At 42.5% G+C, this 27,714-nt stretch overlaps 1 protein-coding gene across 4 annotated transcripts in view; it reads right to left on the bottom strand.

The window, feature by feature from the left end:
• LOC129714348 (dedicator of cytokinesis protein 7-like) overlaps nt 1–27,714 on the bottom strand; it is a 135,105-nt gene that overhangs the window by 33,807 nt on the left and 73,584 nt on the right. For 2 of the 4 annotated variants that reach the window (XM_055663893.1, XM_055663894.1), the window contains exons 22-36: nt 26,499–26,674; nt 22,069–22,173; nt 18,791–18,880; nt 16,964–17,059; nt 14,442–14,582; nt 13,695–13,808; nt 11,314–11,484; nt 8,934–9,073; nt 7,811–7,980; nt 7,020–7,174; nt 4,355–4,537; nt 2,906–3,032; nt 1,512–1,596; nt 1,229–1,325; nt 600–734 (exon numbers count right to left, since the gene is read on the bottom strand). In XM_055663893.1, coding sequence (XP_055519868.1) covers nt 600–734; nt 1,229–1,325; nt 1,512–1,596; nt 2,906–3,032; nt 4,355–4,537; nt 7,020–7,174; nt 7,811–7,980; nt 8,934–9,073; nt 11,314–11,484; nt 13,695–13,808; nt 14,442–14,582; nt 16,964–17,059; nt 18,791–18,880; nt 22,069–22,173; nt 26,499–26,674 — 1,985 coding nt within the window. The remainder of the gene's footprint in view (nt 1–599; nt 735–1,228; nt 1,326–1,511; nt 1,597–2,905; nt 3,033–4,354; nt 4,538–7,019; nt 7,175–7,810; nt 7,981–8,933; nt 9,074–11,313; nt 11,485–13,694; nt 13,809–14,441; nt 14,583–16,963; nt 17,060–18,790; nt 18,881–22,068; nt 22,174–26,498; nt 26,675–27,714) is intronic. The other 2 variants (XM_055663895.1, XM_055663896.1) reach the window with 2 other exon arrangements.

The following is a 27,714-nucleotide window of genomic DNA, read 5'->3' as shown; positions in this document are numbered from 1 at the left end:
GTGCCCGCGCCTGCCGCCGTAATTACATTCCATTACAGGCAAAGGTGGGTGAAGTGTCTTGCCCAAGGACACAACGACAGTATGCACTCCAAGCGGGATTTGAACCGGCTACCTTCCGGTCGCCAGCTGAACTCTTAGCCCATTGTGCTATCTGTCGCCTTCCTGTGCTATCTGTCGCCTTGTTTACTCTTCAAAAAAGAGTAAATTGTTTTAAACAAATAAGTTAACAGTTTAGGATTATAAGCCATAATACAGAATTTACATAATAAATTCTGAGGAGGGAGGAGGTGGAGGTAGAAAAGGCCGGAATATAGCAGGGCCGGCAACAGACGACCAAGGAAGGTTGAAGCCCACAATGGCCCATTGTTGGCTGGGGAAGATGTGATAACAAGGGAATACAAGGATAGGAACAGTACAACTAGTTGGACAACTGGGGTGGCGGAGGGGGATAGAGAGGAAAGCCAGGAGTTACTTAAAATATAGAGAAATCATACCGCTGGGTTGAAAACTGTCCAAGTGAAATATGAGGTGTTGTTCGTCCAATTTAATGTTAAAGCAGTTGTACATAAAGTTAACCAAACGTGAGCCTCGCTACGTACCTTGAAGACAAGTGCCCGTTGGGTGGCAAAGCAGTGTTGCAGGAAGAGGGCACTCTGGTTACAAGCCATGCTGTGCAAAATGACCTTCAACACTCCCGTCAGCACACTTTCTTTAGATTCCGACACCATGACTGTCTGCAAAATAGTACAATGTTAGACAGTCTAAACTTGAATTACCTCGTTCCAGCCAAACTGCAATGTTTCATTTCTTTTAGACAATTATTTCTATGTCATTCAGTCACGGATTATTTACCTAGCACAAACTCTTTGTCATCAACCCAGTTTATTACACTTGGATTTAGGGTGGTATGATGGCACAGCGTTAGAGTTGCTGCCTTACAGCGCCAGAGACCCGGGTTCAATGGTGACTACGGGCGCTGTCTGTATGGGGTTAGTACATTCTCCCCGTGACCTGCGTGGGTTTTCTCTGGGATCTCCAGTTTCCTCCCACACTACAAAAACGTACAGGTTTGCAGGCTAATTGGCTTGGTATAATTGTAAAAACTGAGATTATTCTCTGCTCGATGTTAGTCTCATGTAACTGAAGCATCTCAGAATCAGACGAATGACAGAAGGGAATTGTGTTCATACTATTACCAATTGCAGTACTCACTCACCCCACAGCTTACCTGCACAATGATTTCAAGTATGTCCAAAATCACCAGGTTAGACTCAGTTACCAAGTTCCCGTCCACCAAGGCATCATGTTCAATTTCAGACTTTGTCCTAAAGTGAGAAAGAGAGATTGAGGGGGGCGGTGGAGAGGGGAGAGGGATTGAGGGAGATAAGTGAATGAGGAGATAGATTTGGTCAGTCCATCGTGTTAAAACTGGAATGTAAAAGCCAGCAGAGGGATTATACTATATGGGATGAGAAGCAGATAGCCCCAAATTTCAAGAGACTGCCACTTACTTGTCAACCTTATCAGCATTCTGCCTCCAGTGGGTAATGTTCTTCCTCCAGCGAACATTTTCTTGGTTTCCAAAAGGACTCCTCTCTACAAGAGTTTGGAAAACAATAGATCAGGTTCAATTGCTCATCGACTCCTCTCCATCTATTGATCAGTAAGTGAACAGATTCGACGCTCAAAGGTCCATGATAATTATGGTCGTGTGTTTTATTAAATAGCTTCAGAAAAGATCAGGCCACACAGTGTTCTCCTTCATGTTGATGCACTGCCATAGTGCAAAGGGCTTGGATGAACTTGCACAGGTTGTTTGCAGGTTGAGGGATGGCAAGCAAGTGGGAAGCTTTTAAGTGAGAAAAGGGGAATTCAGGGACAGCATGTTCCCATTAAAGTGAAGGATAAACTGGCAGCATTAGGGAACCCTGGTTGACGAGAGATATTGAGGTACTGGTCAGGAAAAAGTCCCTAAACAGGCAGTATAAGCAAAGTAGGAGTGCACACAATAGGGAAACTAGGAGGGCAGAAAGAGGACAACTTTGAAAATAATGTAAAGGAGAATCCCAAGAGATTTTACACATATATTAAGAGCAAAAGGGTCGCTGGGGGGAGGGGGGTAAGGCCTCTGGCTGGCGGAGGAGGTTTACAAGAATGATCCCAGGAATGAGTAGGTTAACTTATAATGAGCGTTTGTCTGCCCTGGGCCTGTACTCGCTGGTGTTTAGAAGAATGAGGGGGAAAACATACAGAATAGTAAAAGGCTTGGATAGAGTGGATGTGGAGAGGATGTTTACACTAGTGGGAGAGTCTTGCATGAGAGGTCATAGCCTCTGAATTAAAGGACGCTCTTTTAGGAAGGAGATGAGGAGAAATTTCTTTAGTCAGAGGGTGGTGAATCAGTGGAATTCTTTGCTACAGAAGGCTGTGGAGGCTAAGTGAGTGGATATTTTTTAAGGCAGAGATAGATTCTTGATTATTACAAGTGTCAGAGGTTATGGGGAGAAGGCAGGAGTATGGAGTTGGGAGGGAGAGATAGATCAGCCATGATTGAATGGTGGAGTAGACTTGATGGGCCAAATGGCCTGATTCTATTCCTATCACTTGTGACCGTATGATCTCCGCTAGAGACTCGAGATAGCATCATTGCAGTGTGAAAAACTGCTCAGGATGCTGGCTGTCCACACGGTGACCTTCTCTGGAACTGGAAGAGTGTAGACATTAAACGAAAACACTCACAGTTCAGCTTCGTGCATAGTAAAAACAACTTGAACAAGGTGCAGGGTGACACAGTGGTTTGCGGGAACCAGGCTTAGGATCTTGCACTTCTGTCTACGTGGTTTGGATTAAAAGATAAATGTTGGATGGGCATATTTACTGGAGAGAATTCAAAGATCGTGCTTACCTCGACTACGTCGTACCATCTCCTGGCGAGCACTTACAGTGCCGAGAATGGCCTCTTCTAACCGGGCTTTCATGTCTTGGGATTTCTTAAATGTTAGGCTATTAATCCGTTCAAAAGCTTTCTTACCCTGAAACAAACAAACAAAAAAAAAAAAAAAAAATCAATCATTGCCTGAATATCTTCATACTCACAAAATGATTTCCTTCACTCCTGCCTTATTCTTGGCTTGTTTCATTGGAAGAAATGACGGAGTACATTCTGCAACAGAGCAGTTGCTTGATATTATGAAGTCCACAATTCTTATTTTGGATCATCAGAAAGATTTTATAATTACATCTATCTGGTTCAAACAAATATGTTTAGGTCGAAGTTTAACAAACATTTACTTCATACCAAATTTCCCCTCACCAATAGCTACACAGATGATTATGGCTCCATGGTTTACGGATTCCAGGCAAGGGTAAATACAATAAAGAGATGCAAAGGTACAATAGCAAGCGATGTTTAGTAATGATGCCAATCTTAAAATCTTTTAAAACAAAGAGCGATGGTTCAGTCACAACAACCCATGAGATGTTCTAATCCTCAGAATTGTTGGATCACTACTTTCATCAGAGGAACGAATGCAGTGAAGATATTTTAAACCTTTAAAGCTCTAACAGAAGAGAATGGTGCATTTAAAACTTCACTATGTGGATGTACAGGTTGTAACTATAACACTATCCTCTATACTGTTTATTTTCTCCTTTGCACTACTTGATGTGCTTGTATATGGCATGATTTAACGGGATAGCAATCAAAATTAAATTCTTTACTGTATCTCGGTATATGTGACAATAATAAATCAGTTCCAATAACTCCAAAAAAAGTGAATTAACGTATCTAAATTTTGCGCTTTTGAGAAATTTTTCAAGAGAACTTTAAATATGGTGTATATATATATATATAGAATATATCTTTAATGAGAATGTACTTTTTTCTCCCATACTCCAATGCCATCCATATTTGTATGTTAATTGGCTTGGTATAAATGTGTAATTGTCACTAGTTTGTGTAGGATAGTGTTAAGGGCCTGTCCCACTTGGCCGTCATTTGCGAGTAAATTATTTACGCGTCACGACACACGCATGTGGTGCGCATTACGCACACATGGTGCACGATGACAAAGGCAGTGACCCGGCGTTTCAGAATTTCGCTCGCCACCTGCGTGACGCGAAAATGACGGCCAAATGGGACAGGTCCTTTATTGTGTGGGGATCACTGGTCGGTGCGGACTCGGTGGGCCGAAGGGCCTGTTTCCGCGCTCTTTTTCAAAACTAAACTAAACAGACACAAGGGAAGGGGGCATCAAACAAAATACACCACCACAACTCGATGAAGTAGCTATCTATCAGACCTGCCAAATAAAAGGTAGTTATTTTCAAAAATTGCCCGCAGCTCGGAATTTACCTTGTATTCAAAGCAGGATATGCAGAGGTACAATAGATCGAGCAGGCGGTTTAGTTGGAACACTGAGAGATCTGTGAACCACTTCTGCAGGATCTCCTCGTCTGCATTCTTCAAGACCCAGAGGAAACAGATGAGAAGGATGCGACTGGATTCAGCTGACAATGTTGAGTACTGCCGGCTAGGCTACAAAGGTACAGAGTATGAATTACAATTCATCCAGCTGTTGCATGACTTCAGGAGGAATGTCTGCAGTTAAACAACAATATGGTTCATTAAGTGTGATTCATAAAGACCGATAAATCAGTTTCAGATTTTGGATAAATTATTTTTAGTTAAGATAATGTTATTTCCTTTAAGTAGAAATTAGCTTGTACCAACCACAGTTACATGTAATAATATTCACGTGTGGCTTGATAGTACAGCGGATTAGTTAATGTTTTTTTCTGTCACTGAAAGGGCAAAAAACAATATAAGAAACTCATGCATCTGGAAAAATCAACGCTCCTCCCATTATAAGCAGGAAATATTTTCCCAACGTTGGGCGGGTCCAGAACCAGGGGCCACAGTCTTAGAATAATGGGGAGGTCATTTAAGATTGAGGTGAGAAAAAAAGTTTTCTCCCAGAGAGTTGTGAATTTATGGAATTCCCTGCCACAGAGGGCAGTGGTGGCCAAGTCACTGGATAGATTTAAGAGAGTTAGATAGAGCTCTAGGGGCTAGTGAAGTCAAGGGATATGGGGAGAAGGCAGGCGCGGGTTATTGATAGGGGACGATCAGCCATGATCACAATGAATGGCGGTGCTGGCTCGAAGGGCCGAATGGCCTCCTCCTGCACCTATTTTCCAAAATCCAGCTAGACACCCACTGATTTCAGGTTTCATAACTTCATTGTATCGGAAGGAACTGCAGATGCTGGTTTACACCAAATATAGCCACAAAATGCTGGAGTAACTCAGTGGGTCAGGCAGCATCTCTGGAGAAAAGGAATGAGTGATGCTTTGGGTCGAGAGCCTTATTGAGAAGGGTCCCAATGAATTACTCCAGCATTTCATGTCTGTCTTTCATAACTTCATAGTTCCATTCTGAAGTCCATTCCATTTTTTCACTGAGGAAATTCCCACTCTGGTTGAAAGCATGTTTTTTTTTAAATGACTCACACAAGAGGTATCTCCACAAATCTTTCCTAGACAATTCAAACAAAATATCAAAACGACGGGGCAAGGAAACCTGTCAGTCCCTTCACATGGGGAATGATATATAGAGGGAAGAGTAAGGGCAGAATGCAACAAGTGAAACGTCCTTAAGAAATCTGATGCTTTTATTTCTACCATATTTCCTCACAATTTGTGCTTTTTTCAAGGTCTCCAGTATTCATTCCTCACTGAACCCTGGCGATCGTGGCCTTAATATTTAATGTGTGGATAAATTGACTGGAAAAATAAAACCAGCTACCATCCAGAGCAGAAGAATGATAGCCAGCTATGATAATGATCGAGGCTAGAGAGATTAAATCCTTGCGACACAATACTGGATATGTGATTTACTAACTCACCACCCAGTTTACGAGTTTGTCTTTATCTGTATTGAATGCTCAACACAAATAAATAAACCGATGAGCATTAATGGGAACCAGTTCCTTCAACTGTTCACCCATCGCCATTTGGTATCTTACCCGGGGCTACCAACATTGGGTGAGAGATGAGAGTGAGAAATCTGGACCCCCCCCCCACGACGATGTCTACGACAAGCTTCGACCTAGTCGACGTCGCTGCGACAAGCTACGTCGGCCGGCGACACAATTCCTCGCGAAGGGCCGAATGGCCTCTTCCTCCCTCTGCCCTCACGACCTTTTACAGGGGTGCCATTGAGAGCATTCTTACCAGCAGTCTCTCAGTCTGTTATGGCAGTTGCTCTGCTGCTGACCAGAAGGCCCTACAGAGAGTGGTGAGGACACCAGATCACCCCAACCAGCAATCCAGGACCTATACCCTTCTCACTGTCGCAAGAGAGCAAGCAACATTATCAAAGACACCACTCACCCAGCACACAAACTGTTCACCCTCCTACCTTCCGGTAAGCGCTACCGCAACAAGCGGAGCAAAACCACCAGATTCAAAAACAGCTTTTTCCCTCAGGCCATCAGACTACTCAACACACTTAAGTAAATTCCATGAACAGTACCCAAACAAAGACAACAAACTGTGAAAATAACTTTGGCTCAATGTCTCCAGTATGGAATTTGCACTTTTTCTATATTGCACCTTTCATTGTTGCACCCTGTGTAAAATACCTCAACGGTTTTGCTACATTTTGGCATACTGTGAATATTTTAATATTTTAAATAATGTATGTCTATTGTCTATTTTTATTGATATGTTGTCTGTCTGTGTTTTTAATATTACTTGCACATTTGGAGTATGGGGAAACGTAATTTCGATCCTATGTGTAACTACTGTTGCATAATTGAATTGACAATAAAGTTACTTTGACTTTGAATTGGGACGTCCACCTACGACCACACAGGCGACAACCTACGACAACCAAAGTTACATCTACTCACAACAAGATACGATAAGCTTTGACCCTGTCACCGACAACTGAACATGAATTGCGTGAAATATGCGAGTCTCACGCTGAATGCGAGAGAGTTGGCAGCACTGCTTACCACAACAGGGAGCTGGAACGGGGCGTTCCTGTTTGGATGGGGCACAGGCGATCCTGCTATTGCCATGGCGATGGTCTGACTGATCATGTTGCTGTTCTCATTGTCCACCTCATCCATCACTGACGCAGCCAGGCGTCCCTTTGGGTTGCCGTTTTCTGTTGAGGAACATAGACATTGAGTAATTCCAGTCACTGCACATTACGTTTGCTGGGATCACAACATTATGGATGACCTTGCACTGGTCGCAAGAATGCCAAGCTCCACATCTGTGAATTACATTTCAACTTCTTGTTGGGCCTCTTCCTCCTACCCTTTTATGTTGAATTATTTCATCTTCCACCTTCCTAAGTTTCTTTCAGTCGCTGTTGAATAATCCCCGGCATGCCAGAAGGCTAATCTCATATCCCAATGGTGCCTTGATCTCTCTTTCTGCAACTTCTCCAGCGGTTGCAAGGAAAAGTGCCAGGAGAGGGGGTGGGTTGGGTGGGAAGGGACGAATTGACCAGGAAGTTACGGAGGGAGCGGTCTATGGGGAAAGCCGAAAGGGGAGGAGATGGGAAGATGTGGCCAGTGTTGGGATCCCGTTGGAGGTGGCGAAAATCGCAGAGGATTATTTGTTGTATGTGACGGCTGGTAGGGTGGAGGGTGAGAACAAGGGGGACTCTGCCCTTGTTACGAGTGGGGGGGATGGGGAGTGAGAGCAGAGTTACGGGGTATAGAAGAGACCCTGGTGAGAGCCTCATCTATAGTAGAAGAGGGGAACCCCCGTTCCCTGTTAGTTGCTTTCCTACCTGTGAAGTCGTACAGCTGAGGCAGGGTGTCCATCACGATGCCAATTAGTGGTAAATACAGCTTGGCAACGTGAGCTTTGACCTCACTATCAGTGTAGCGCGAGTCTGCATCATGACTGCACAGCAGGTTATGGATTGCGCCAATCGCCTTTTTATGCAGAAAGAACAAACTGGAAAAGAAAATGTACACACACACAGAAAGGGTCAGAAACACAATTAACCTTCCTGCTGCAGAAGCTTCTTTCCATTACTATGGAATATTCAGAAGGCTGATCTCAAGTAAATGGTAATAATATACCGCAACTCCCTCTAATAGAGAATGTTAGTTTGTAATGAGCCCGCATCATATCTGCACCCCCACACCGCAAGGATGTACATAGAACAGTACAACACAGGGGCAGGCCCTTCGGTGCCAAATATGATGCTACGTTCAATTTTGGAGATGCAGCGTGGAAACAGGCCCTTCGGCCCATCGATTCTGCGTCAACCTGTGATCACCCCATATACTAACCTACACACACACATGGGTAGTTGATAACTTACCAAAGCCAATTAACCTCTAAACCTATACATCTTTGGAGTGTGAGAAGAAACCAGAGTACCTGGGGAAAACCCATGGAGTCACAGAAAGAATGTATAAAGTCCATATAGATAGCACCCGTAATCACGATCGGACACAGGTCTCTTGCGCTAGAAGACATCAACTTTACCTTTGGGTCACTATGCCACCCACTAATCCCATCTGCCTGAATATGATCCATATCCTTCCATTCCCTGCATGTCCATGTGCCTGTCTAAAAGTCTCTGCTTCCACCATCACCTCCAGCAGCTTTGTTCCAGGTACCCACCCCTGCGGTGAAAACTGGCAGCTTACTGACAGGTTACTGGCTAATGCCATGTTGGAGTCCATCACAGCTGACTTCCCACGTCAGCTGCTCAGAAATGAACTGGACAGTGGAACCTGGGCTATTTACCTGTAACACTAATGCTAATCATTTCCCCCCTACTGAATGAAATGCCCATCCAAGCAGGGGATGAATAGCGCTCCAGATTAATTTGATGTATCTCCACATAACTAACGCTACCTTCACTCCGTTTGGCAATGAGAATAAGATGCTTTTACCCTTCGACATCTGGTTCCAGGATCAAGGCCAGCTCAGTCAATAGCAGCCCCACTAGAAAGTGCTGCTGTCGAAAAGGCACCGACATCTCAAACATGTTGGCTATCTTCTGATCTTGGACGAGAGTGGAAAAGCCCGAACTCTGAAAATTGAAGTACAGTACAACATGTGTGTCAGTAGCAACTCAATCAGTTCACAAACCATTGGTCTAGCAGGATAAATTTAATTCCTTGCATTATTTACATTAAAACATCTGCTTTTAAATAAGAGTCTAAGACGTGCTGCAATTAAAGTTCTGAACACTTCACATTTGCTGCCTTACAGCGCCAGAGACCCGGGTTCAATCCTGACCACGGGTGCTGTCTGTGCATAGTTTGTACGTTCTCCTCGTGACCTGTGTGGGTTTTCTGTGGGATCCATGGTTTCCTCCCACACTCCAAAGTCGTACAGGTTTGTATGTTAATTGGCTTTGGTTTAATTGTTCATTGTCACTAGCGTGCGTAGGATTGTGTTGGTGTGCGGGGGTCGCTGGTCGGCGCGGACTGGGTGGGCAGAAGGGCCTGTTTCCGTGCTGTATCTCTAAACTAAACTATCAAATGAATAATAATAATAATAATAATCTTTATTTATATAGCACTTTTCAACAAAACCAGTATTTGAACCAAAGTGCTTTACAGAGATTGATTAAATTAATTGAACAGATCAAAGGTCAATAAATCCATAAAAACAAAAAAGAGAAAAAAGAAAAAAGACACAGAACAGTACACTATAGAAATCAAATGAAGGGGGCAGATGGCATGGGTGCACAAATCAGCAGACTGAATCAGTCTGAAGATAGGTTTCGCATCACCTGTCCATGTTATCCAAAGATGCTAACTGACTCGCTGAGTTACTCCAGCACTCTCTGTCCTTTTATGTATTAACTACCATCTGCAGTTCTTTGTTTCAACTACATTCAATGATAATACACTTCTCGGTTAAAACTGATAATCGGCAATAATCATGGATACCATTCTCCCCCGTAAGATCCATTATAACGAGGGTTTACTATATAGAACACTTCACTGTTAACTAGAAAATGAAGGGTGCAGATAGCATGGGCTCACAACTCAGCCTGCACGACCCTCTAGAAATATCACAGTATCAGACACCATTCAGTTGGCATTTTGCACAATCAGATCAAAATCACGTGGAACCTTTACCTCTGGAGTATGTGGCAGAATGTCAAAACAAAAGCCATTGTTAAATAAAAGTCCAATGTTCAATTTTGTCTCAGTGCCAAGCATCTAGATCAGTAAAATTAAAAAAATCTGGGACTTTGACTGCTCCTTGACATCCTGAATGACCCCGACAACAGGGAGCAGTATTTAACTGTCAAACCATCTCAACGTAAACCAGGCCGGTGATGCACAAATTGTGATCCACAATGTGGCAACGTGGGACAGGCAGCATCTCTGGAGAGAAGGAATGGGTGACGATTCGGGTCGAGACCCTTCACTCCCCTGACATCAGTATGAAGAAGGGTCTCGACCGGAAACGTCACCCTTTCTTTCTACCTTCGATTTAAACCAGCATCTGCAGTTCTTTCCCTGACTAGATGAGTAGTTACCGATACTACTGTGCATAAGGCCTGGGACATTGTACATGATCTTCTTCTTTCATCTTGCAGTAGTTTAGTTCAGTTTAGAGATACAGTGCGGTAAAGGGGCCTTAAGCCCACAGTATCTGCACTGACCCGCAAACCTCGTGTACTAGCACTACCCTACACACAAGGGACAATTTCACCGAAGCCAATTAACCTACAAACCTATACGTCTTTGGAATGTGGGAGGGAATCGGAGCAAATCCACAAGGCCACGGGGAGAACGTACAAACTCTGTACAGACAACACCCACAGTCAGGATCGAACCCGAATCTCTGGCGCTGTAAGGCAGCAACTCTACACCTGCGCCATTGTACAAATGATACTATTGACCATTGTAGCTGTGTTGAATCTTTGAACGGATGATTAATTTAGTGGCATTCTCCTGCCCTTTCCCTGCAGCTGCAAATTTCCCCCCCATCTTTATCCAATTCCCCTTTGAAAGGCAGGTACGGGATACTGAGTTGGATGATCAGCCATGATCATATTAAATGGCGGTGCAGGCTCGAAGGGCCGAATGGCCTACTCCTGCACCTAATTTCTATGTTTCTATGTTTCTATGCTGTTCTTCAATTTGCTCTCACCATTCTTCCCAGCCGCATATTCGAGAATGTAATAAATGGATGCACAAACTATATTATTTTGCCTCCAGTTTCTTTCACTTGCTCGATATTTGTACCATCACTCTGCTCAAAATGTATCACCAGGAGTTGAAGGGGCAGCATTAGAACTGTACTTACCTGGGAGGTAGCCGAGGAGACGGATGGGGATGGAGAGGCAGGGGGAGATAGTGTGCTGCACGGGAGGTTCAGCGTGATGTAGTGCTCGTGGCTGCAGATGATGCGAATGAAGTCCAGTCGCAGAGAAATAAGGGCATGAGGGTTCTGTGCTGCCTGCAATTTATTGCTGACCTTTGGATAAAAGAAAACAATGAGAGTATTAATACAAGGTTACACAAAAAAGCTGGAGAAACTCAGTGGGTGCAGCAGCATCTATGGAGCGAAGGAAATAGGCAACGTTTCGGCCCGAAACGTTGCCTATTTCCTTCGCTCCATAGATGCTGCTGCACCCGCTGAGTTTCTCCAGCTTTTTTGTGTAACCTTCGATTCTCCAGCATCTGCAGTTCCCTCTTAAACACGAGAGTATTAATACAGCCTGGAACAGCATCAGTCAGAGATATCCACATGTTCGGGATGATCCATCATCATTGCGGTGGAATCAAATGCCCAACAAAGGCTGTGGAATGCAAATCAGACCTAATCAGAAGATCAGTGTTTAAGAAAGAACTGCAGATGCTGGAAAAATCAAAGGTAGACAAAAAAGCTGGAGAAACTCAGCGGGTGAGGCAGCCTCACCCGCTGAGTTTCTCCAGCTTTTTTGTCTAGTCAGAAGATCATATCCTTTTGCTTTCCAACTAAGACACCTCCTGACTTGCACTATTTGTAAATAAAGTTGGAGCAGAATCGACTTCCTGCAAATTGGATGTACAGGTGCCCACCTTCATGGAGAATGACATGAAGGGAATTCATTCTACAATGAGTGGCATGTAGTTAACATTTGCAAAGGCTCTCAATTTCCTCAGGCTGATAACGATCAATATTTAACAAGGGAAATTAGCTTTGGAGACTCTGTGATGCTGTCTCCTTAATATCACCACGCAAACCAGGAATTTTCTCTTCTTCCTAATGCATAATGTCAGGGAATATTTATATCTACCCTGTCAGTCCTCAAAAAAAAACACAAAGGTCATTAAATACATCTCCCATTCTGAAAAGAGTATATGCCAAATCTAGATAATCTCTCTCCACACACCAAATCCACCATCTCAGGAATCACCCCATAATTCTTACAGTCAATGCAGTTCTTCTAATGTATATTCACCGTTAGGTACGCAGATCTAGGGACTATATTTTACATGGGGCCTCAACATTGCTCTAAATAATCGAAGCGTAATGTCTCTACTCTTGTATTTAAGTCCTCTAGCAATAAAAGGCAACCTATAATTTTTAATTCCTTTTACCATGGTAACAGCTGGAAAGGAAACCTGGCAATGTCGTGCTACATGAATGACTGCACATTTAAAGAAGAGTAATGGCAGTAGAAAGAGAGTAGTAAAAGATGCCTATGGAGAGAAATCCAGAACTTGTCCTTGGCATCTGAAGACGTGGCTGTCTTTGATGGAACTACTGCATTGGAGAATGATCAAAGTCAGAATTGGAGAAATGCGGGTAACAAGACTAGAGGCAATTAGTGACGGGAGGGACTAGGATAGGAACAATTTGCAAACATTATCAGAGATTTAGGATGCACCTTAAAAAAGGAGATGAGGAGAAATTTATTTAGTCAAAGGGTGGTGAATCTATGGAATTAATTGTCAGAGTGGCCCGTGGAGGACAAATCAAAGGATATTTTTAAGGTGGATATTGGCAGGTTATGAGTTGGATGATCAGCCATGATCATATTGAATGGCGGTGCAGGCTCGAAGGGCCGAATGGCCTACTCCTGCACCTATTTTCTATGTTATGGATTCCTTATGGATTATGGGGAGGCAAGAGAATGGGGTAGAGAGGGAAAGATAGAGGAGCCATGATTGAATGGCGGACTTGATGGGATTTATGAGAATTTATGAATTAAAAAAAAAAAAAAAAATGTATTTGAACAGCGAACCAAAATAGGTCAACAAGCTCAGTGAGTTAGGCCAGCTAAGGGAGATCTCAAGTTTATGGAGACCAGAACAAAAATAAACTAACTAGAACAGCCACAGGTAACGGGATGTCAGATTTAGAAGCATTTGAGACAAGATGTCAGCAGTTCATCTCGTTCTGACAAAAGTTTGCCAACTTGCTAACTCAGGCTTTGTTAGGAGTCTCCACCTTCAGTTTCAGATTGCTTTTATTTGCCATTTTACTTCAAGGCTTTAATCAAATCACATTCTCACAGCTTCACACATCTAAGCTTCACTCGTTTCATTCCTGCAGATGTACAAGGCGGCATATATAGCCTGCATCTTGAATCAAACCACAATATCACAACCTAATTGTTACAGGGGTATAATTTGGAACTGCTTTATTTTATTCTGGGCTTCCACCACCTCAGGCCTCCAAAATACTCAACAAAATACCTGTTTGTAGTACATGCGAATGAGACCGAAAATATATCCTCGATCCATCAGGGAGAGTAGATCGTTGAGAAAGAATGCCAAGCTGATATTCAGCCGCTCCACCAACTCAACATCCTAAAAAAAGATGCACATACAAGTTATATCACAAATATAGAATATATTAAGACGTAAAACTTAAAACATTCGCATTGTCAAATGGTTTTCCAAAGTAACAGAATAGAATAGAATAGAATAGAATAGTTTCTTTATTGTCATTGTAACATGGGCCATGTACAACGAAATTTAAAATGTCAGCCAGTCAGTGCAGCATTCAAACATTTCTAAAGCTAACGGCTTAGGTTTAATTGATCACTGGGATTATGAATGGAGATGAGGAGGAATTCCTTTAGCAGAGGATGGTGAATCTGTGAAACTCTTTGGGATTGAGAAGAGAAATAGATCAGCCAAGATCGAATAGCAGCATAGAGTTGATGGGCCGAATGGTCAGATTCTGCTTCGGTCTTATGAATGCAGGAGTGTCTGAACAATACTGTAAGCTGTAGAGTGACTGTTAGTGACTGCCATCTCCACCTCATCTTGGAGTTCTCATCTGCTGTTAATATTAAGTGAAGTAAAATATTAGGGTTAGGGTGAGTCCAAAGAAGAGTGCAACCCAAACCACCATTTGTCCATTCCCTCCACAGATGCTGTCTGACTCTAGTGCTTTGTGTTTAGCTCAAGTAAACTATTAAATAACTGCAATAATACCTTCTGGAACCTGCTGACAATGTCCGTTGTGATCATGTTGGCTAAAGCGGTTATATCATCCACAAATCTCTCTGGGAATCTCAGTTTCCGAGGGGTTTCAAGCTTGTCTGACAGATGGAGATGATGCCCCATACTTTTCACCTATTTCAAAAAAACATGCACACGAAAATCAACACACGATACAGTGGATCTCCAAAACAATTCCTGCGCAAACTCAAAACGGAAGTATATAGTAATTCTAATAATTGATAAGCAACCATAAAGTATCATATCCATGGTGAGAACCGGGGATATGCGATGTTAATTCTTCACATGAAAAGCTGCAAGTCTCATACATGCAAGTCTGAAGAAGGGTCTCAACCCTATACATCACCTATTCTTTTTTTACTCAGAGATGCTGTCTGACCCATTGAGCTACCCCAGTTGTTTGAGTCTTTCTTCGGTTTAAACAAGCATCTGCAGTCCCTTCCAACACAGGCTCATACACTCAATGGGAGGTATGCGGGTAGTTGAGGGATAATAGTTAAGTTCCAGTACATGAATGAATGAGAATATCTAATACAAATGGAGCAGGGTGCACAAATGTCAAATATACACCATCACCATCACAGCTTCACTGAAATCCTATCTCACCATGTGAACCAAGATAGACACAAAAAGCTGGAGTAACTCAGGCAGCAAGTCTGGAGAGAATGAATGGGTGACGTTTTGGGTCGAGACCCTTTTTCTTATCCATGTGAGCATTCGGCTACTTATGTGCTGGTTGTTTCGTTATCCATATAGAAACATAGAAAATAGGTGCAGGAGTAGGCCATTCGGCCCTTCGAGCCTGCACCCGCCATTCAATATGATCATAGCTGATCATCCAACTCAGTATCCTGTACCTGTCTTCTCTCCATAACCCCCCGATCCCTTTAGCCACAAGGGCCACATCTAACTCCCTCTTAAATATTAGCAATGAACTGGCCTCAACTACATTCTGTGGCAGAGAATTCCACAGATTCACCACTCTCTGTGTAAAAAAAATGTTTTTCTCATCTCGGTCCTTAAAGACTTCCCCCTTATCCTTAAACTGTGTGTGGCTTCTTGTTCTGGACTTCCCCAACATCGGGAATAATCTTCCTGCATCTAGCCTGTCCAACCCCTTAAGAATTTTGTAAGTTTCTATAAGATCCCCCCTCAATCTTCTTTGTGATTTTCTGTTGGCAGGTTATTTAATCACAGCGGGCCAAATATGTCAGCAAATGTCAGTACACATATAGACACTCATCAGAGGGGGGTCACTCATCAGCGAGCATCAAGGAACCAGGGCTGATTTATGCCTTCCCTTGTTCAGGAAAGGCTCAGGTTAATTGAAGGACTGTTTGGAAAAGGTGACAAAAATGTTGGTATTTTCAATCCAATTTCCCCCTCCCCCCCACCTCGCTGCTGCATTCTGTAGGCAGCCAGCTTATACTTTCAGCAAAGGTAAAGCACCGAGCAATGTGGCCCATTGGGAGAATCTCTCTGAAAAACGAGAAATGGATTCACCCGTCTCTCCTGTCACATTTCATACACCTAATGTCAGTACAATGGGGTCTTCAGAAGTGACAGTGCCGATGGAATGGGCTAGAGTGACTGCTTTACAACAGACTGTATCAATCACTGACTCTCCCCATGTAGATGTAGACAATGTAACTCTTTCCATGCTGTATCTCCAAAGTCTGTCTAAAGTGCAACAAGGTATTGAGTAAGCTGCAATCCATGTGAATTGGGGAATGGTGAAAATCTGTGGCAGTCGCTGTGTAATAGGTGCTATCATGTCCCCAGTAACATGGTGGGTGGGAAGGAACTGCAGATGCTGCTTTATACTGATGATGGACACAAAATGCTGGCGTCATTCAGCGGGTCAGGCAGCTTCTCTAAGGAAAAGGAATCTCTAAGGAAAAGGAATAGGTGGCAATGCTCGCGAACCCTTCTTCAGACTCGTCAGGTGGAAGAACGTTTCCGACCCGAAGCCCTGTTCACTAGTGATGCTGCCTGACCTGGTAAGTTACTCTAGCAGTTTGTGTCTATCCCCAGTAACATGGTGTTCTGTCAGCTTGGGACAGTGCTTGTATAACGGGCTGTTCTGTCAGTTAGTCATGATGAAGAATAATATGTAACCAGGCAAATGTGAGCACTTAGAAATAAAAAGCAAAAATACAAGAGGTACAGCATACCTGTCATCATTGAGATCAAAAAGAAAGATTGGTTACATTTAAGGTACACGGCCTCACAAAGTTGTAGCATCGATATTTTACTTCTTGTCAGATGTTGAATGATTTGCTGGACAGATTTTGTTTTTAGAACGAGTAGGATGTTGCTAAATGGCAATAATTCAATCCAAAGGACCATAAATCGCTTACAAAACAGGTTGTTTTCCTGAATTAGATGCATTTCAATGTCCTTGAATAGACTCAGAGACGTCAGAGTTTGAGTCACACTTCAGATTGATTGAGAGAACAAGTATAGGAGAACTCTGAATCATCAACTCCACTTACCATTAGCTGAAAGAAAAACCATGCCTGCTGCATGGCTGCCTCCCGCACACTGCTGCTGCTGACCACCCACTGCAAGGCCAACTCCTCATGGAGAAGCTGCGTAGCACAGACACAGAGATCACACAAAGGCAGAGGACAGTGGAACACATTGCAAACATCGAAGACAGACACAAAAAGCTGGAGTACCTCAGCCAGCGGGACAGGCGGCATCGCTGGACGGAAGGATTGGGTGACGTTTTTGGGTCGAGACCTTTCTTCAGACCGAAACGTCACCCATTCCTTCTATCCAGTGATGCTGCCTGTCCCGCGGAGTTACTCCAGCTTTTTGTGTCTATCCTCAGTTTAAACCAGCTTCTGCAGTTCCTTCCTACACATTGACAATATCTATGTTTACTTTTTAAAAGATGTTAAGTCAAAGGTTACACTTTGGTACTAATCCAAAACAGATAAATGAATTCTAGGATGTCTCAGCTCCAATATTAAAATAATAACAGCTATTATTCTTCACAGGCTGAATAAACATTTAAACATTTACACATTCTGGGTTTATTTGGGACAATTTATATTACACAAAAATCTCCCCCAAAATACATAATCTGGCATGCTATTCCTGACATTATCAATACATCATCTATTTTTTCTTTCAATCTTGGGGGATTTAGGAAGCACAGTTTGCATTCAGTGAAGTAGTGGGCCTGTCTTTGAGGCTGATCAAAAATCTGAGTGAGTGCTTTTGGAAAATGCCTTATGGTGTTATTTCTTCAAAAGGATGCATTACTGGGTCACAGTAGTTGGATGTATCAAAATGTAAGCCTGATACAAGCACCGATACAGTGGATACAGGGCAGTTGGGCTCACACTACTGAAGCAGGAGCAGTGCTCACATGGATACAGAATGCCACTGCTTAATAATAAAATGTAAACATGCTTGATGACTTTAATAAGCATGTACAAATCCAAACATATGGTCAAACTAGGACTATACTGTGGTGAAGTGTGATACTCGCATTCAGGAGACCAGATAATGTTGTACTAGAAGTGTGACTTCCATGTTAGTTGTATGGGCTGGAGTTTGCATCCCGACAACTCCGAACTCTGATCCCCAGAGTGGATCAGTGCCAGTTTTGCATTGACATTGTACAGTGGCTTTGCTGCATGTTTGTAACTAACCAAGTGCAACTTTTGATGTGATTTGAGTTACACCTTTTGATGAGTAAAATCCTTTTGATGGGATTTGAGTAAGTCCTCAGAAGCATTTACAGACTAAATACAAAGCTCAGTGTAGGATCATGGTCAGTAGAAAATCTGGAAAATTGAGACGAAAGTGGTGTGGTGTCCTCATCCACTAAAGTGGTTAAGAATTCTTCTCCACTAAAGGCTCTCTGTCCATAATGAGTTTAAACCGAAGATAGACATAAAATGCTGGAGTAACTCAGCGGGACAGAAAACATCTCTGGATAGAAGGAATGGGTAATGTTTCCTGTCGAGACCTTTCTTCAGACCATCCTGAGATGCTGCCTGTCCGGGCTGAGTTACTCCAGCACTTTGTGTCTATCTTTGGTTTAAAACAGCATCTGCCGTTCCTTCCTACACAAGTTTTGCCTTTAGTAAAATGGATGTTCCTCATCAATTGTGCTGTGAAATCACAGTGTTATGCATCATAAAGATTAAAAAACACCTGGACAGTCACTTTATTAAATCTGCAGATCAAACCAAAGGCAGATATTTAAAATGCATTTCACTTGTAAGCATCACCATCCTTTGCCTCACCATGTACAGATAGTTTTATTTTCCCGATTTATTGCAAACCATTTCTGTTACGTCTACCTTTTTTGTTGAAAATCTTGGCTGACTGTGCTGTGAATGAGTGAAGCCGTCCAAAAATGAGGACATGCGGTTGGGACTCCGCTCAGTTGCCTGTGAAATGAGGGACAGGAGCAAGATGGTGTAGAACAGATATTAGTGGATGGGGAAAAAAATGAGATGGTGAGTATAAGATAAACAGTCAGAATGAAACAAGGAGGAGGGATGAAGGTAACCAAGGCACATTATATTGGGCGTTCGGCTGGTATAAGGCCAATAGTAAACATTTAGAACTGATGAGCCAAGTTCATGAGGAACATGTACAGATACTCCAACAACACTGTGTATGGAGTAAACATTACATAGGAGTATTAGCAAAGAAACAGACTATTTGGCTTCACTACCCAATCCCATGATTATCCACAAGAGCTTCCTCTCAACCTTTTTTGCCTGACCTAGTGTGCGAGCCTTGCATTTTGCAACTTCTACATTCTTTTGTCTATGTTCTCACTCTCTAACGGCTCCCATTCACCCAATGAACATGTAACCTTGTTCACAGCTGATGCCCCTGGCCATAGAACATCCCCTCCCCCTCACTATACCTGCAGCTTAACAAGCTTCCTTCTCTTTCCCAGGTCTGGCACGGGATGTTGGATCTGAAGCGCTGACTCTATTTCTCTTCCCACATGTGCAGACTGAGCTGCTGAGTATTTCTACCATATTCTGCTTTCATTTTAATTTTCATCTGCAGTTTCTTTGATTTTCATCTTCTAAATCTTTCCCGCTTGTACTGGGCATCCTCTTAATCGTCTCAACTATTCCACATTGTAACAAACTGAAGATTCTCAACAACTCCCTGTATAAGGAATGTTTCTCTAATTCCATATTTGATTTATATGGCAACTCAAATTTCAATGTACCTTAATTAATACATGTGACAATAAACTGGCCTTGAAGCGTTGATTTGAGCTCTCATGTTGGATTCTCTCATTGGCAAAAATATACGCCAAGTCTATTTTGTTAAATAAATCTTTCAATTTAAAAAAATCTCTCGAACTAACTGTTACTTTTCTAAAGGAAAGAGCTTCACAATCTATCTTTCTAGACGTGCATAATCTTTCTAATCATTTAATTAGTATTTAAATTTTGCCCTTCATGTTAAATTTTGTGAATGGAGACCAGACCAATTCTTCATATGATCTAACCATGGTTCAACTATTACAGAATGAATAAATAAATACCAAAACTCTGTCTGCAGTTTTGTGACGTTATCAACCTGAGTTTGTCGGGATTGAAACAGCCATCGCGGGATACAATTAATCTCTGGAGAAACTTAGCAGGCCGAGCAGCATCTGTGGAGGGAAAGAATGGTTGATGCTTCGGGTCGAAACCTTGCATCTGGACTGAGAGTGGAGAGGGGCGAGAGGCAGTGCAAAGAGAAGAGAAGGGAGCAACATGATAATTGGTGGACTAAAGAGGAGTGAAGGGCCTTGGGCACATGGTCACGGTTGGGTTGGGAGACTAGGGCAGGTGGAGACTCTTAGAAAAACCCGGATGGGGCCAGATGGGGGGAGCGGTGGGTAAGATGAAGACAGCTAAGAAGGTGCTAATTGGGATCACAGGTGCTAGAACCCAATATGAAAGGTGATATTGGGAACCATTGGAGGAGAGGTAGACTGCAGGTCGGACCAGGACCAGATGGAGAGGGAAGGGGGAATCCAGTGGGTGAAACATGTGGGAAGAAGGGAGATAGAATCATAAGGGAGGTATTCAAAAATGGGCAATGAAGGGCTGGAGGGGGATGAAAAAAGGGACAAAAATGGGAAGACTGGCGGCTGATCAGAAGGTGAGGGGGGTTGGAAAAACAAGGTAGGTATGGGTTGCTTGAAATTGGGACTCTTGTCACCTGTGTCCTCCACTCTCCTTCCAACTCACCTCCAATTTTCCCATATTTGTTCCCTTTCACACCCCAAACACCCCGTCTGCCTCCCATTTTGATCCCCCTCTCCTACCCGGTTTCATCCTCCTATACCCAAACATTTCATCTACTGCCCATCCAATCTGGTTCGGATTCCACCTGCCCTTCACCCCTCTTCTCATGGTCCCCATTTCACCCTCCCTACTTATCAAGTTCCAATATGGTGGTCTCTCTGTTCCCGCTTAACACGCTCATAGCTGGCTCCACCCTCATCTTCGTGCTCACCTCTTCCCACCTGGTTCCATCTGACTTTATTTTGTTTGTTTCTTCATCTACCTTTTTATTCTGCCTCTAGCTGTCATCCACCTGCCCCTGCATCACAACTCCAGTTCTCCCGCTCCCGATTCCACCGGTTTATTATCCTTTACCCCTTCTTTGGTCCACTAATCACCTGCTGGCCCCGTCTCACCACTCCCCCTTTACCCCCCTGGCTATCTCCCCCCTCCACTCAGTCTTAATGCAGAGTCTCGATGAATATTGGCAATTTCCCATCACAAATACTGCTCGACCTGTTAAGTTCCCCAAATAGTTTGTTTGGTGCTTTAGATTCCAACATTTGCAGGCTCTTGGATCTCTATCATGGGTTCCATCAGCCATGTGGAACTACAGAAACTCACATAAAGAGCAAAATGTTCTTAGTTGTAGGGACGTGGGGATGGATCAGTGCATTCGAAACTGCTCCTGTACTCTCACACTAAGTTTATCCTTTACTCAGAAGGAAAAGAAATAGGGATGGTACAAGCCTGTTACAGGCAAAATGTTAACATCACAGTTTTCGTTTTAACACTTAGCAAAAGCTCTACCATGCCTTGCCCGATTCAGTGGTACACACTGGGACTATCGCTGCATTTAGTAAATAGCAACTGCTGAACGGGGTTATAAGCCTTGTGTTCAGATGCTCATGCCTTTGCGGTCTCTCATTCTAACCACAAACTTGCAACTCTGACTGGATGCATGCCCAGTTTGTCAAGCAATGCCACATCAAAATCATAACCCTGATTGGGTTGTATAGTTAGAGCAATTGGACAAAATGATATATCGCAGAAAGAAGCTGAGGTGAGATTGGTGCACGAGGGGATTTGCCTCAGCTTGGTGAACAGAAGGAAGATTTAGTTTTGGAATCAGAGCACTCTTTCCTTGTACTGCTGTCCCCCATCACCTATTAGTAGAACAGAGAGAATGAAAATAAGATAAATGAATTGGATGTGATTTTGCACTGCACTTGTTTGTCCTGGTAGAAAATGGCAAAATGAGAAAGCAATCAATGTGTGATTGATGATGATGCTTTGATGAATGTTTTAAGACGAAAATGCCAGTTCTGCACCTGCTTTAGATCACAGCTTGAATTGGGATGGTTTCTCCGCAAGACAGCCTTTGGCCCACCGGGAGCGTAAGCAGAATTAACCCAGGAGTGTGAACGATCGATTCCCTGGCAGGTAAAGGAGGCAGGATAAGGAGGAAACACAAGGTAAAAACGAGAGTCCAGCTATAACACAATCATTAACAGTGAGAACAGAGAGTAGCAGCTGGGATATCACGATAAATCTGCATCCTGGATGCATTTTAAATGGTCAATTTAACGTTGACTTACTCCGACTATCTTTTCTAAGCCAACTTGCAAATCGTGGCAAACCACATACTAGATAACACAACTTACAAAATTTCATGAAAACATTGGCTCTCCATTAATTTTGGGGCATTATGCTAGGTAGGTAGTGTTAGAACCTTACCACAGCCAATGAATTTGAAATTCATATTTATCCATTTGAAAGGACAATCCTCTGGAATTGGTAAAATCATTGAGGGTACTGGGCTGCTTATTTTTACAGATCATCCCATTTATCCATCTGCAGCCTCATAATTTTTGACATATAAACGCAGCTTATATCTCTTGTTAACTTAACCTGTCCACTTTTAACCTTTTGAAAGATTTACAAACTCCATATTTTGGCTTCTCTTTGCTTGAAAACGGTTGCCTGATTTTACATCATTATTTTTAACTTGGGTTATGGAGTCGCAGAGTCCTAGTTGTTTGTACAGCACAGAAACAAGGGCTTCATCCCAAGTTGTCCATGAGGCCCAATCTATATTCATCCCATTTCCTCGCATCCCTCTACTCTGTTCATATCCAAAATGCATTTTAAACATTTTAATTGATAGCTTCTGTGGCAGCACCTTCCATATTACCACCATCCTGTGTGAAATACATGTCCCTGTTTTCCGTGCTCTGTCGATTTAACTGCAATCCTCAATTTGTCTTAATGTGTTTGTTAGACTTTTCCTTGAGATTGGACATTATTCTGTCTTTAAAATATCGGCCACCAAACTGGGTAACCTTAACTTGATTGGCATGGAGATTGCAATACACAAAGCAGATATTTCTGGTTTTGGATCTATTTTGGATCTCAAATCTCATTTACAAGGAAAAATAACCACACCCTGTAAAGTGGAATAACAGATTACGATTATCAAAAGGAGCAGAATGGAAAGATTTCATGGAGCAGATGGTCTTTCTTTCTGCTAGCCTGCCTCCACATACTCTAATTAAGACAAGGGGTTTAAATCAGATTTAATGCAGTATTTGCCTTTGCTCTGATCTACTTTCCTACAATTGCCTTACAGCGGCAGAGAATCGGGTTCGATCCCGACTACAGGTGTTGGAACGGAGTCTCTCCGTGACCGCATGAGTTTCTCCGGTTTCCCTCCCAGTTTTCTTCCACATTCCAAAGATGTGCAGGTTTGCAGGTTAATTGCCTTCTATAAATTGCCCCTTGTGTAGGATAGAACTAGTGTACTGGGTGTTCGAGGGTCGGTGTGGACTTGGTGGGTCGAGGGGCCTGTTTCCATGCTGTATCTCTAACGTATAAATATTTGTTTGCAACTTCAGCATTTTACATAATCCTCCCAATTGCTCTTCCGTCTCAAGAGAGATACCTTGCCTCAACAACAACCTTTTTTTGGCAGACTCCCGAGTGGGATTATCTGTTCCATTTTCCAAACACCGTTTAAAAAAATTCCTAAAAACTATCAAAACTAAATTAGCTTCTCAACGAGGAAAGTAAAGAAACCTTTAAGGCACGGGGCATGGTTAGAAGAGTGGAGTTTGATTAGATTACATCCAAAAAACCACTATCAGCTTCATGGACTAAGTGGCCTGTTCTGGTTGCATGCCAACCATAAAGCACCAGCAATAATATTTGAAAAACAGTTAGTAATTTTATAGCCACATTTTCATATAAATTCCTGCATTAAGCCCATAATTTAAACATAAGCCAGTATCTGGTTGTACATCGCCAAGGGAACAGTATTATCGTGATATCCCTCATTCCCAGAGTAGTAAGTGCCCACCATCCCAGACTTGGACAGGCATGCAGTCCCATCTGGAAACACAGATGTATAGCAGACTGTCAGTAAAAGAAGTCCCATGATTTTTTTCCATCAGCAATTTTACTATTCATCACCATTAAATATAATACAGCAATTAACATTGAGCCATGAATACCAGCATTGGAGGCAGAAAAGTCAGAATCAAACATTATTTCCAGGCCTTATTATCCCATTAAGTTACTGCTTAGAAGGAATTTTCCCAGTGGGTATTGCTACATTCAAGTATAATCTATCACATAAGCACACTGCAGAACACAAGGCAATGGCCCCTCTCAGTCAATAAATACTAACAGCTAACATCTGGCCTGCTACAGTGGAGAAGCTGAACGCAAACAATATCTTCCAACACCACACAGCTGCCTTCTATAATAATAAGTTATAAGTGGGAGCTGAAGCTCCAGTCCAGCCCAATAACCAGAAACATTCGATACCACAAACAACAAATTCAACCAGAAACAAAGTTCCATGTGACATTCTGTATATAGTTTTACAGGGTAATGAACCTCACCCTTATTATTATGTGATAAAGCTGCCAGTGACTCAATGCAATCAACATTCAACTTAAGGACCAATCTGTTAATTCCTAATTATTTTGCTTCATAATTGTCAATATATCATCCAATTTTCTGATTTCTCCATCATTCCAAGATCTTTTATTTTTCAATGTTGAAAAGTACTTTGCCATATATTTCCAAATGTCAGACACGTTTCTCGTGGTTACCCGCTACCAATGCAGCAGACACCTGAAGAATTCCAAGACACTTATTGGAGATCCCTTCTGCTGGTTTTCAAGTCCCTTTCTCTAATGAGTTCAAGAACACGAGAAATGTTATTAGTGCAGAACCTGAGCATGATATCCAAGATCAAAATAGAATAGAGCCCACTTTCTAGACTTCAAACCCCAGCTTTCAGCTAAAGACTGGTGAAAAATGTCATTTCCTTAAGCATCCATGTTTTGGCATATGGCATTATAGATGGATCTGGAACAAAAAACACATTCACCACCAATCCCTACTTTTTGGATTAAAATTTAAAAGTTAAGCATTCTAAGTCATAAAACTGTAATTGAAATAAAAATGGAGCAGATGGCTCCATGTTGGCTTAGCACAACAACAAATGTCAACTATCAGCCAATGGTTCTCCCTTCAGTACTTTGATCTGTCCGCACCAGGCTGATCTATAAACCAAGCTAGAATATATGTTTGTTGCATTTCTAACAATTAGTTGAAAAACAAGTGCATTGTTTTTCGTTTCCCCACATAGAAGGGAAACTAACACAACCTCGCCATGTTATGATTCTGGCAGGACTATATTACTGTAAAAGCTGCACAAACTCTGAAAAAGGGCCAATATTTAGCTTTATTAAAAAGTGGCTTTAAAGTCGATGAAACTTCTTGAAAGCTGGTTGGAATTTCAGAACCCGTATCCCTGTTGTCAAATCATAAACTGCTCTTTAAGTGCACATTTTGCTGTTAAAATTACAATCTGTGCTACGATACAGGACAAATCTTTTTCACCTTACTTGTCCGACAATCAAAAATTGAATTCCGACTTCAGTTAAAGAACTAAAAGCATTGATAGGATTCCATGCCAAGGATAGCCAAATGCAAATCAGCCTGCTCCAGTTCCTACGCATTCCCACAACAGACCCAAAGCCTGGTATCAAACAGTCACTCTCCACAAAATGCAAAGAAGCATACAAGCACGCAGGTGCTGCCTCTGGTCATAGTTGCAGCAGTCTTCTTTAGCTCTGGGATCAGCTGGGCCCTGTCAAATCCAACGACTGTTGCACTGGGGTGCACCTCCATACCTTCTTTGGTGATTGCAACGATGTCTCTAGTGAGAGCCTCAAAGGTTACGGGTAGAAAGCAGAAGAATGGGGTTGAGAGGGAAATATAGATCAGCCATGATTGAATGGCGGAGTAAACACGATGGGCCGAATGGCCTAATTCTGCTCCGATGTCTCTGATTATAACAACATTTAAACGGGTTAATTGAATTCATTGGTAATACATGATCAATAATGTGGACCCTATACAAAGCAGTCCGACCTGTTAGCAGGAATCTAACTTTGCCAGAAACAAAAAAAGATTGAACAGAAAGTGCATAACAAGTATAGGAACTTAGCTTTTTCACATATCATTGGGTCAGAAAGCATAAAACTCCCCACACACTTTCTCCCTGCAACACATATAAACCATGGAAGGTGCAATAGGCAAGAGCAGGCTCATTTAACCACCAGTGTTGTTAGTTGTGTGAATAACGTCCAGAAACATGCATATGCAGGCCAGCGCACTGATATCTGCTTCAGTCAGGTGCAATCCAGTGCTTTATAAAGAGTTACATTGCAAATTCATTAGCACTTACTTTGCAACCCATGATTTTTTTCACCTCATCATCTGGCGTTGTTGGCGTGGTGGCAAGATCTGGATTGCTGTTGCTGATGCTCTTTGAACGAGACAGGTTTAGGCTGGTAGGCCTGGCAGTAGCACGAGACAAGGTGGCATATTGAATGGGGCCTGCGTATAACGGGCTGCTTAATCCTGCAAGCAGTAGAATATAATAAAACATGTGATTAGCAAGATATTACACTTGTTCAGTATATTGGTGAATGTATAATGTAGGAAAGGTTGAAATTAAACCGATACATCTAAATATGCAATACACCCATAACTTTATCAACTACTGAGAATGTGTTTGTGTCCCAATGCTGCAATGAGAGAGTACAACCACCCTTTGAATTAAATATTACACAGGGGCCTTGACAGGGGGAGTCAAAAGATCGTCCAAGACAAAGGAGAGATCATGCTGGTGTTCTGTCCAACATCTGTGGCTCAACTAACAAAACATAAAAAAGACGTGACTATCCAAAATACTCACCATCTAAGGATACAAAAGCACAGTGGCATGGAGCTGCAACATGCTGTCAAGAACAAAGAGGGACCCGGTGGACTGTGCTGCTGAGAATCAGGAGGGACCTGGTGGGCCGCCTGCAGTCACATGTACACTATATATCAGTACACTGTGGATGGTTTGATTGTAATCTTATATTGTCTTTCCATTGACTGATTAGCATAGAACAAAAGCTTTTCACTGTACCTCGGTACAAGTGACAGTAAACCAAAGATAGACACAAAATGCTGGAGTAACTCAGTGGGACAGGCAGCATCTCTGGAGAAAAGGAATGGGTGACGTTTCGGGACGAGACACTTCTGTTGTGATACTTCCTGGATGCCCATCATTATAGATCAGCCACGACTGAATGGCAGAGTAGACTTGATGGGCCGAATGGCCTAATTCTATTCCTATTCATTATGCCCTTATGTCCCAGGAGCAGGTAAAGACTCCATAATCTAACAAAGGAAAGACGTTGATATATATTCTGGGAATGCTATAGCCACATTGCCAGCAAGATAAAGTGTTGTCTTGAATCCAAGCAGGAGACTGAGATATTACACTTTTGACAATTGGCACTTAACTGTGGAACACCTTTATTTATGGAATAAAACTAGAACATTGTGTTATTAGCTGATGAAACATCAAGTGCTGAAACTATACACACCCAACAACTATTTTGTTAAGA

This window comes from Leucoraja erinacea, chromosome 39 (assembly GCF_028641065.1).
Source record: "Leucoraja erinacea ecotype New England chromosome 39, Leri_hhj_1, whole genome shotgun sequence".
Taxonomy (NCBI): Eukaryota; Metazoa; Chordata; class Chondrichthyes; order Rajiformes; family Rajidae; genus Leucoraja; species Leucoraja erinaceus.
Note: the sequence above shows the minus strand (reverse complement) of the source record. Positions and strands in the feature narration are given on the sequence as shown.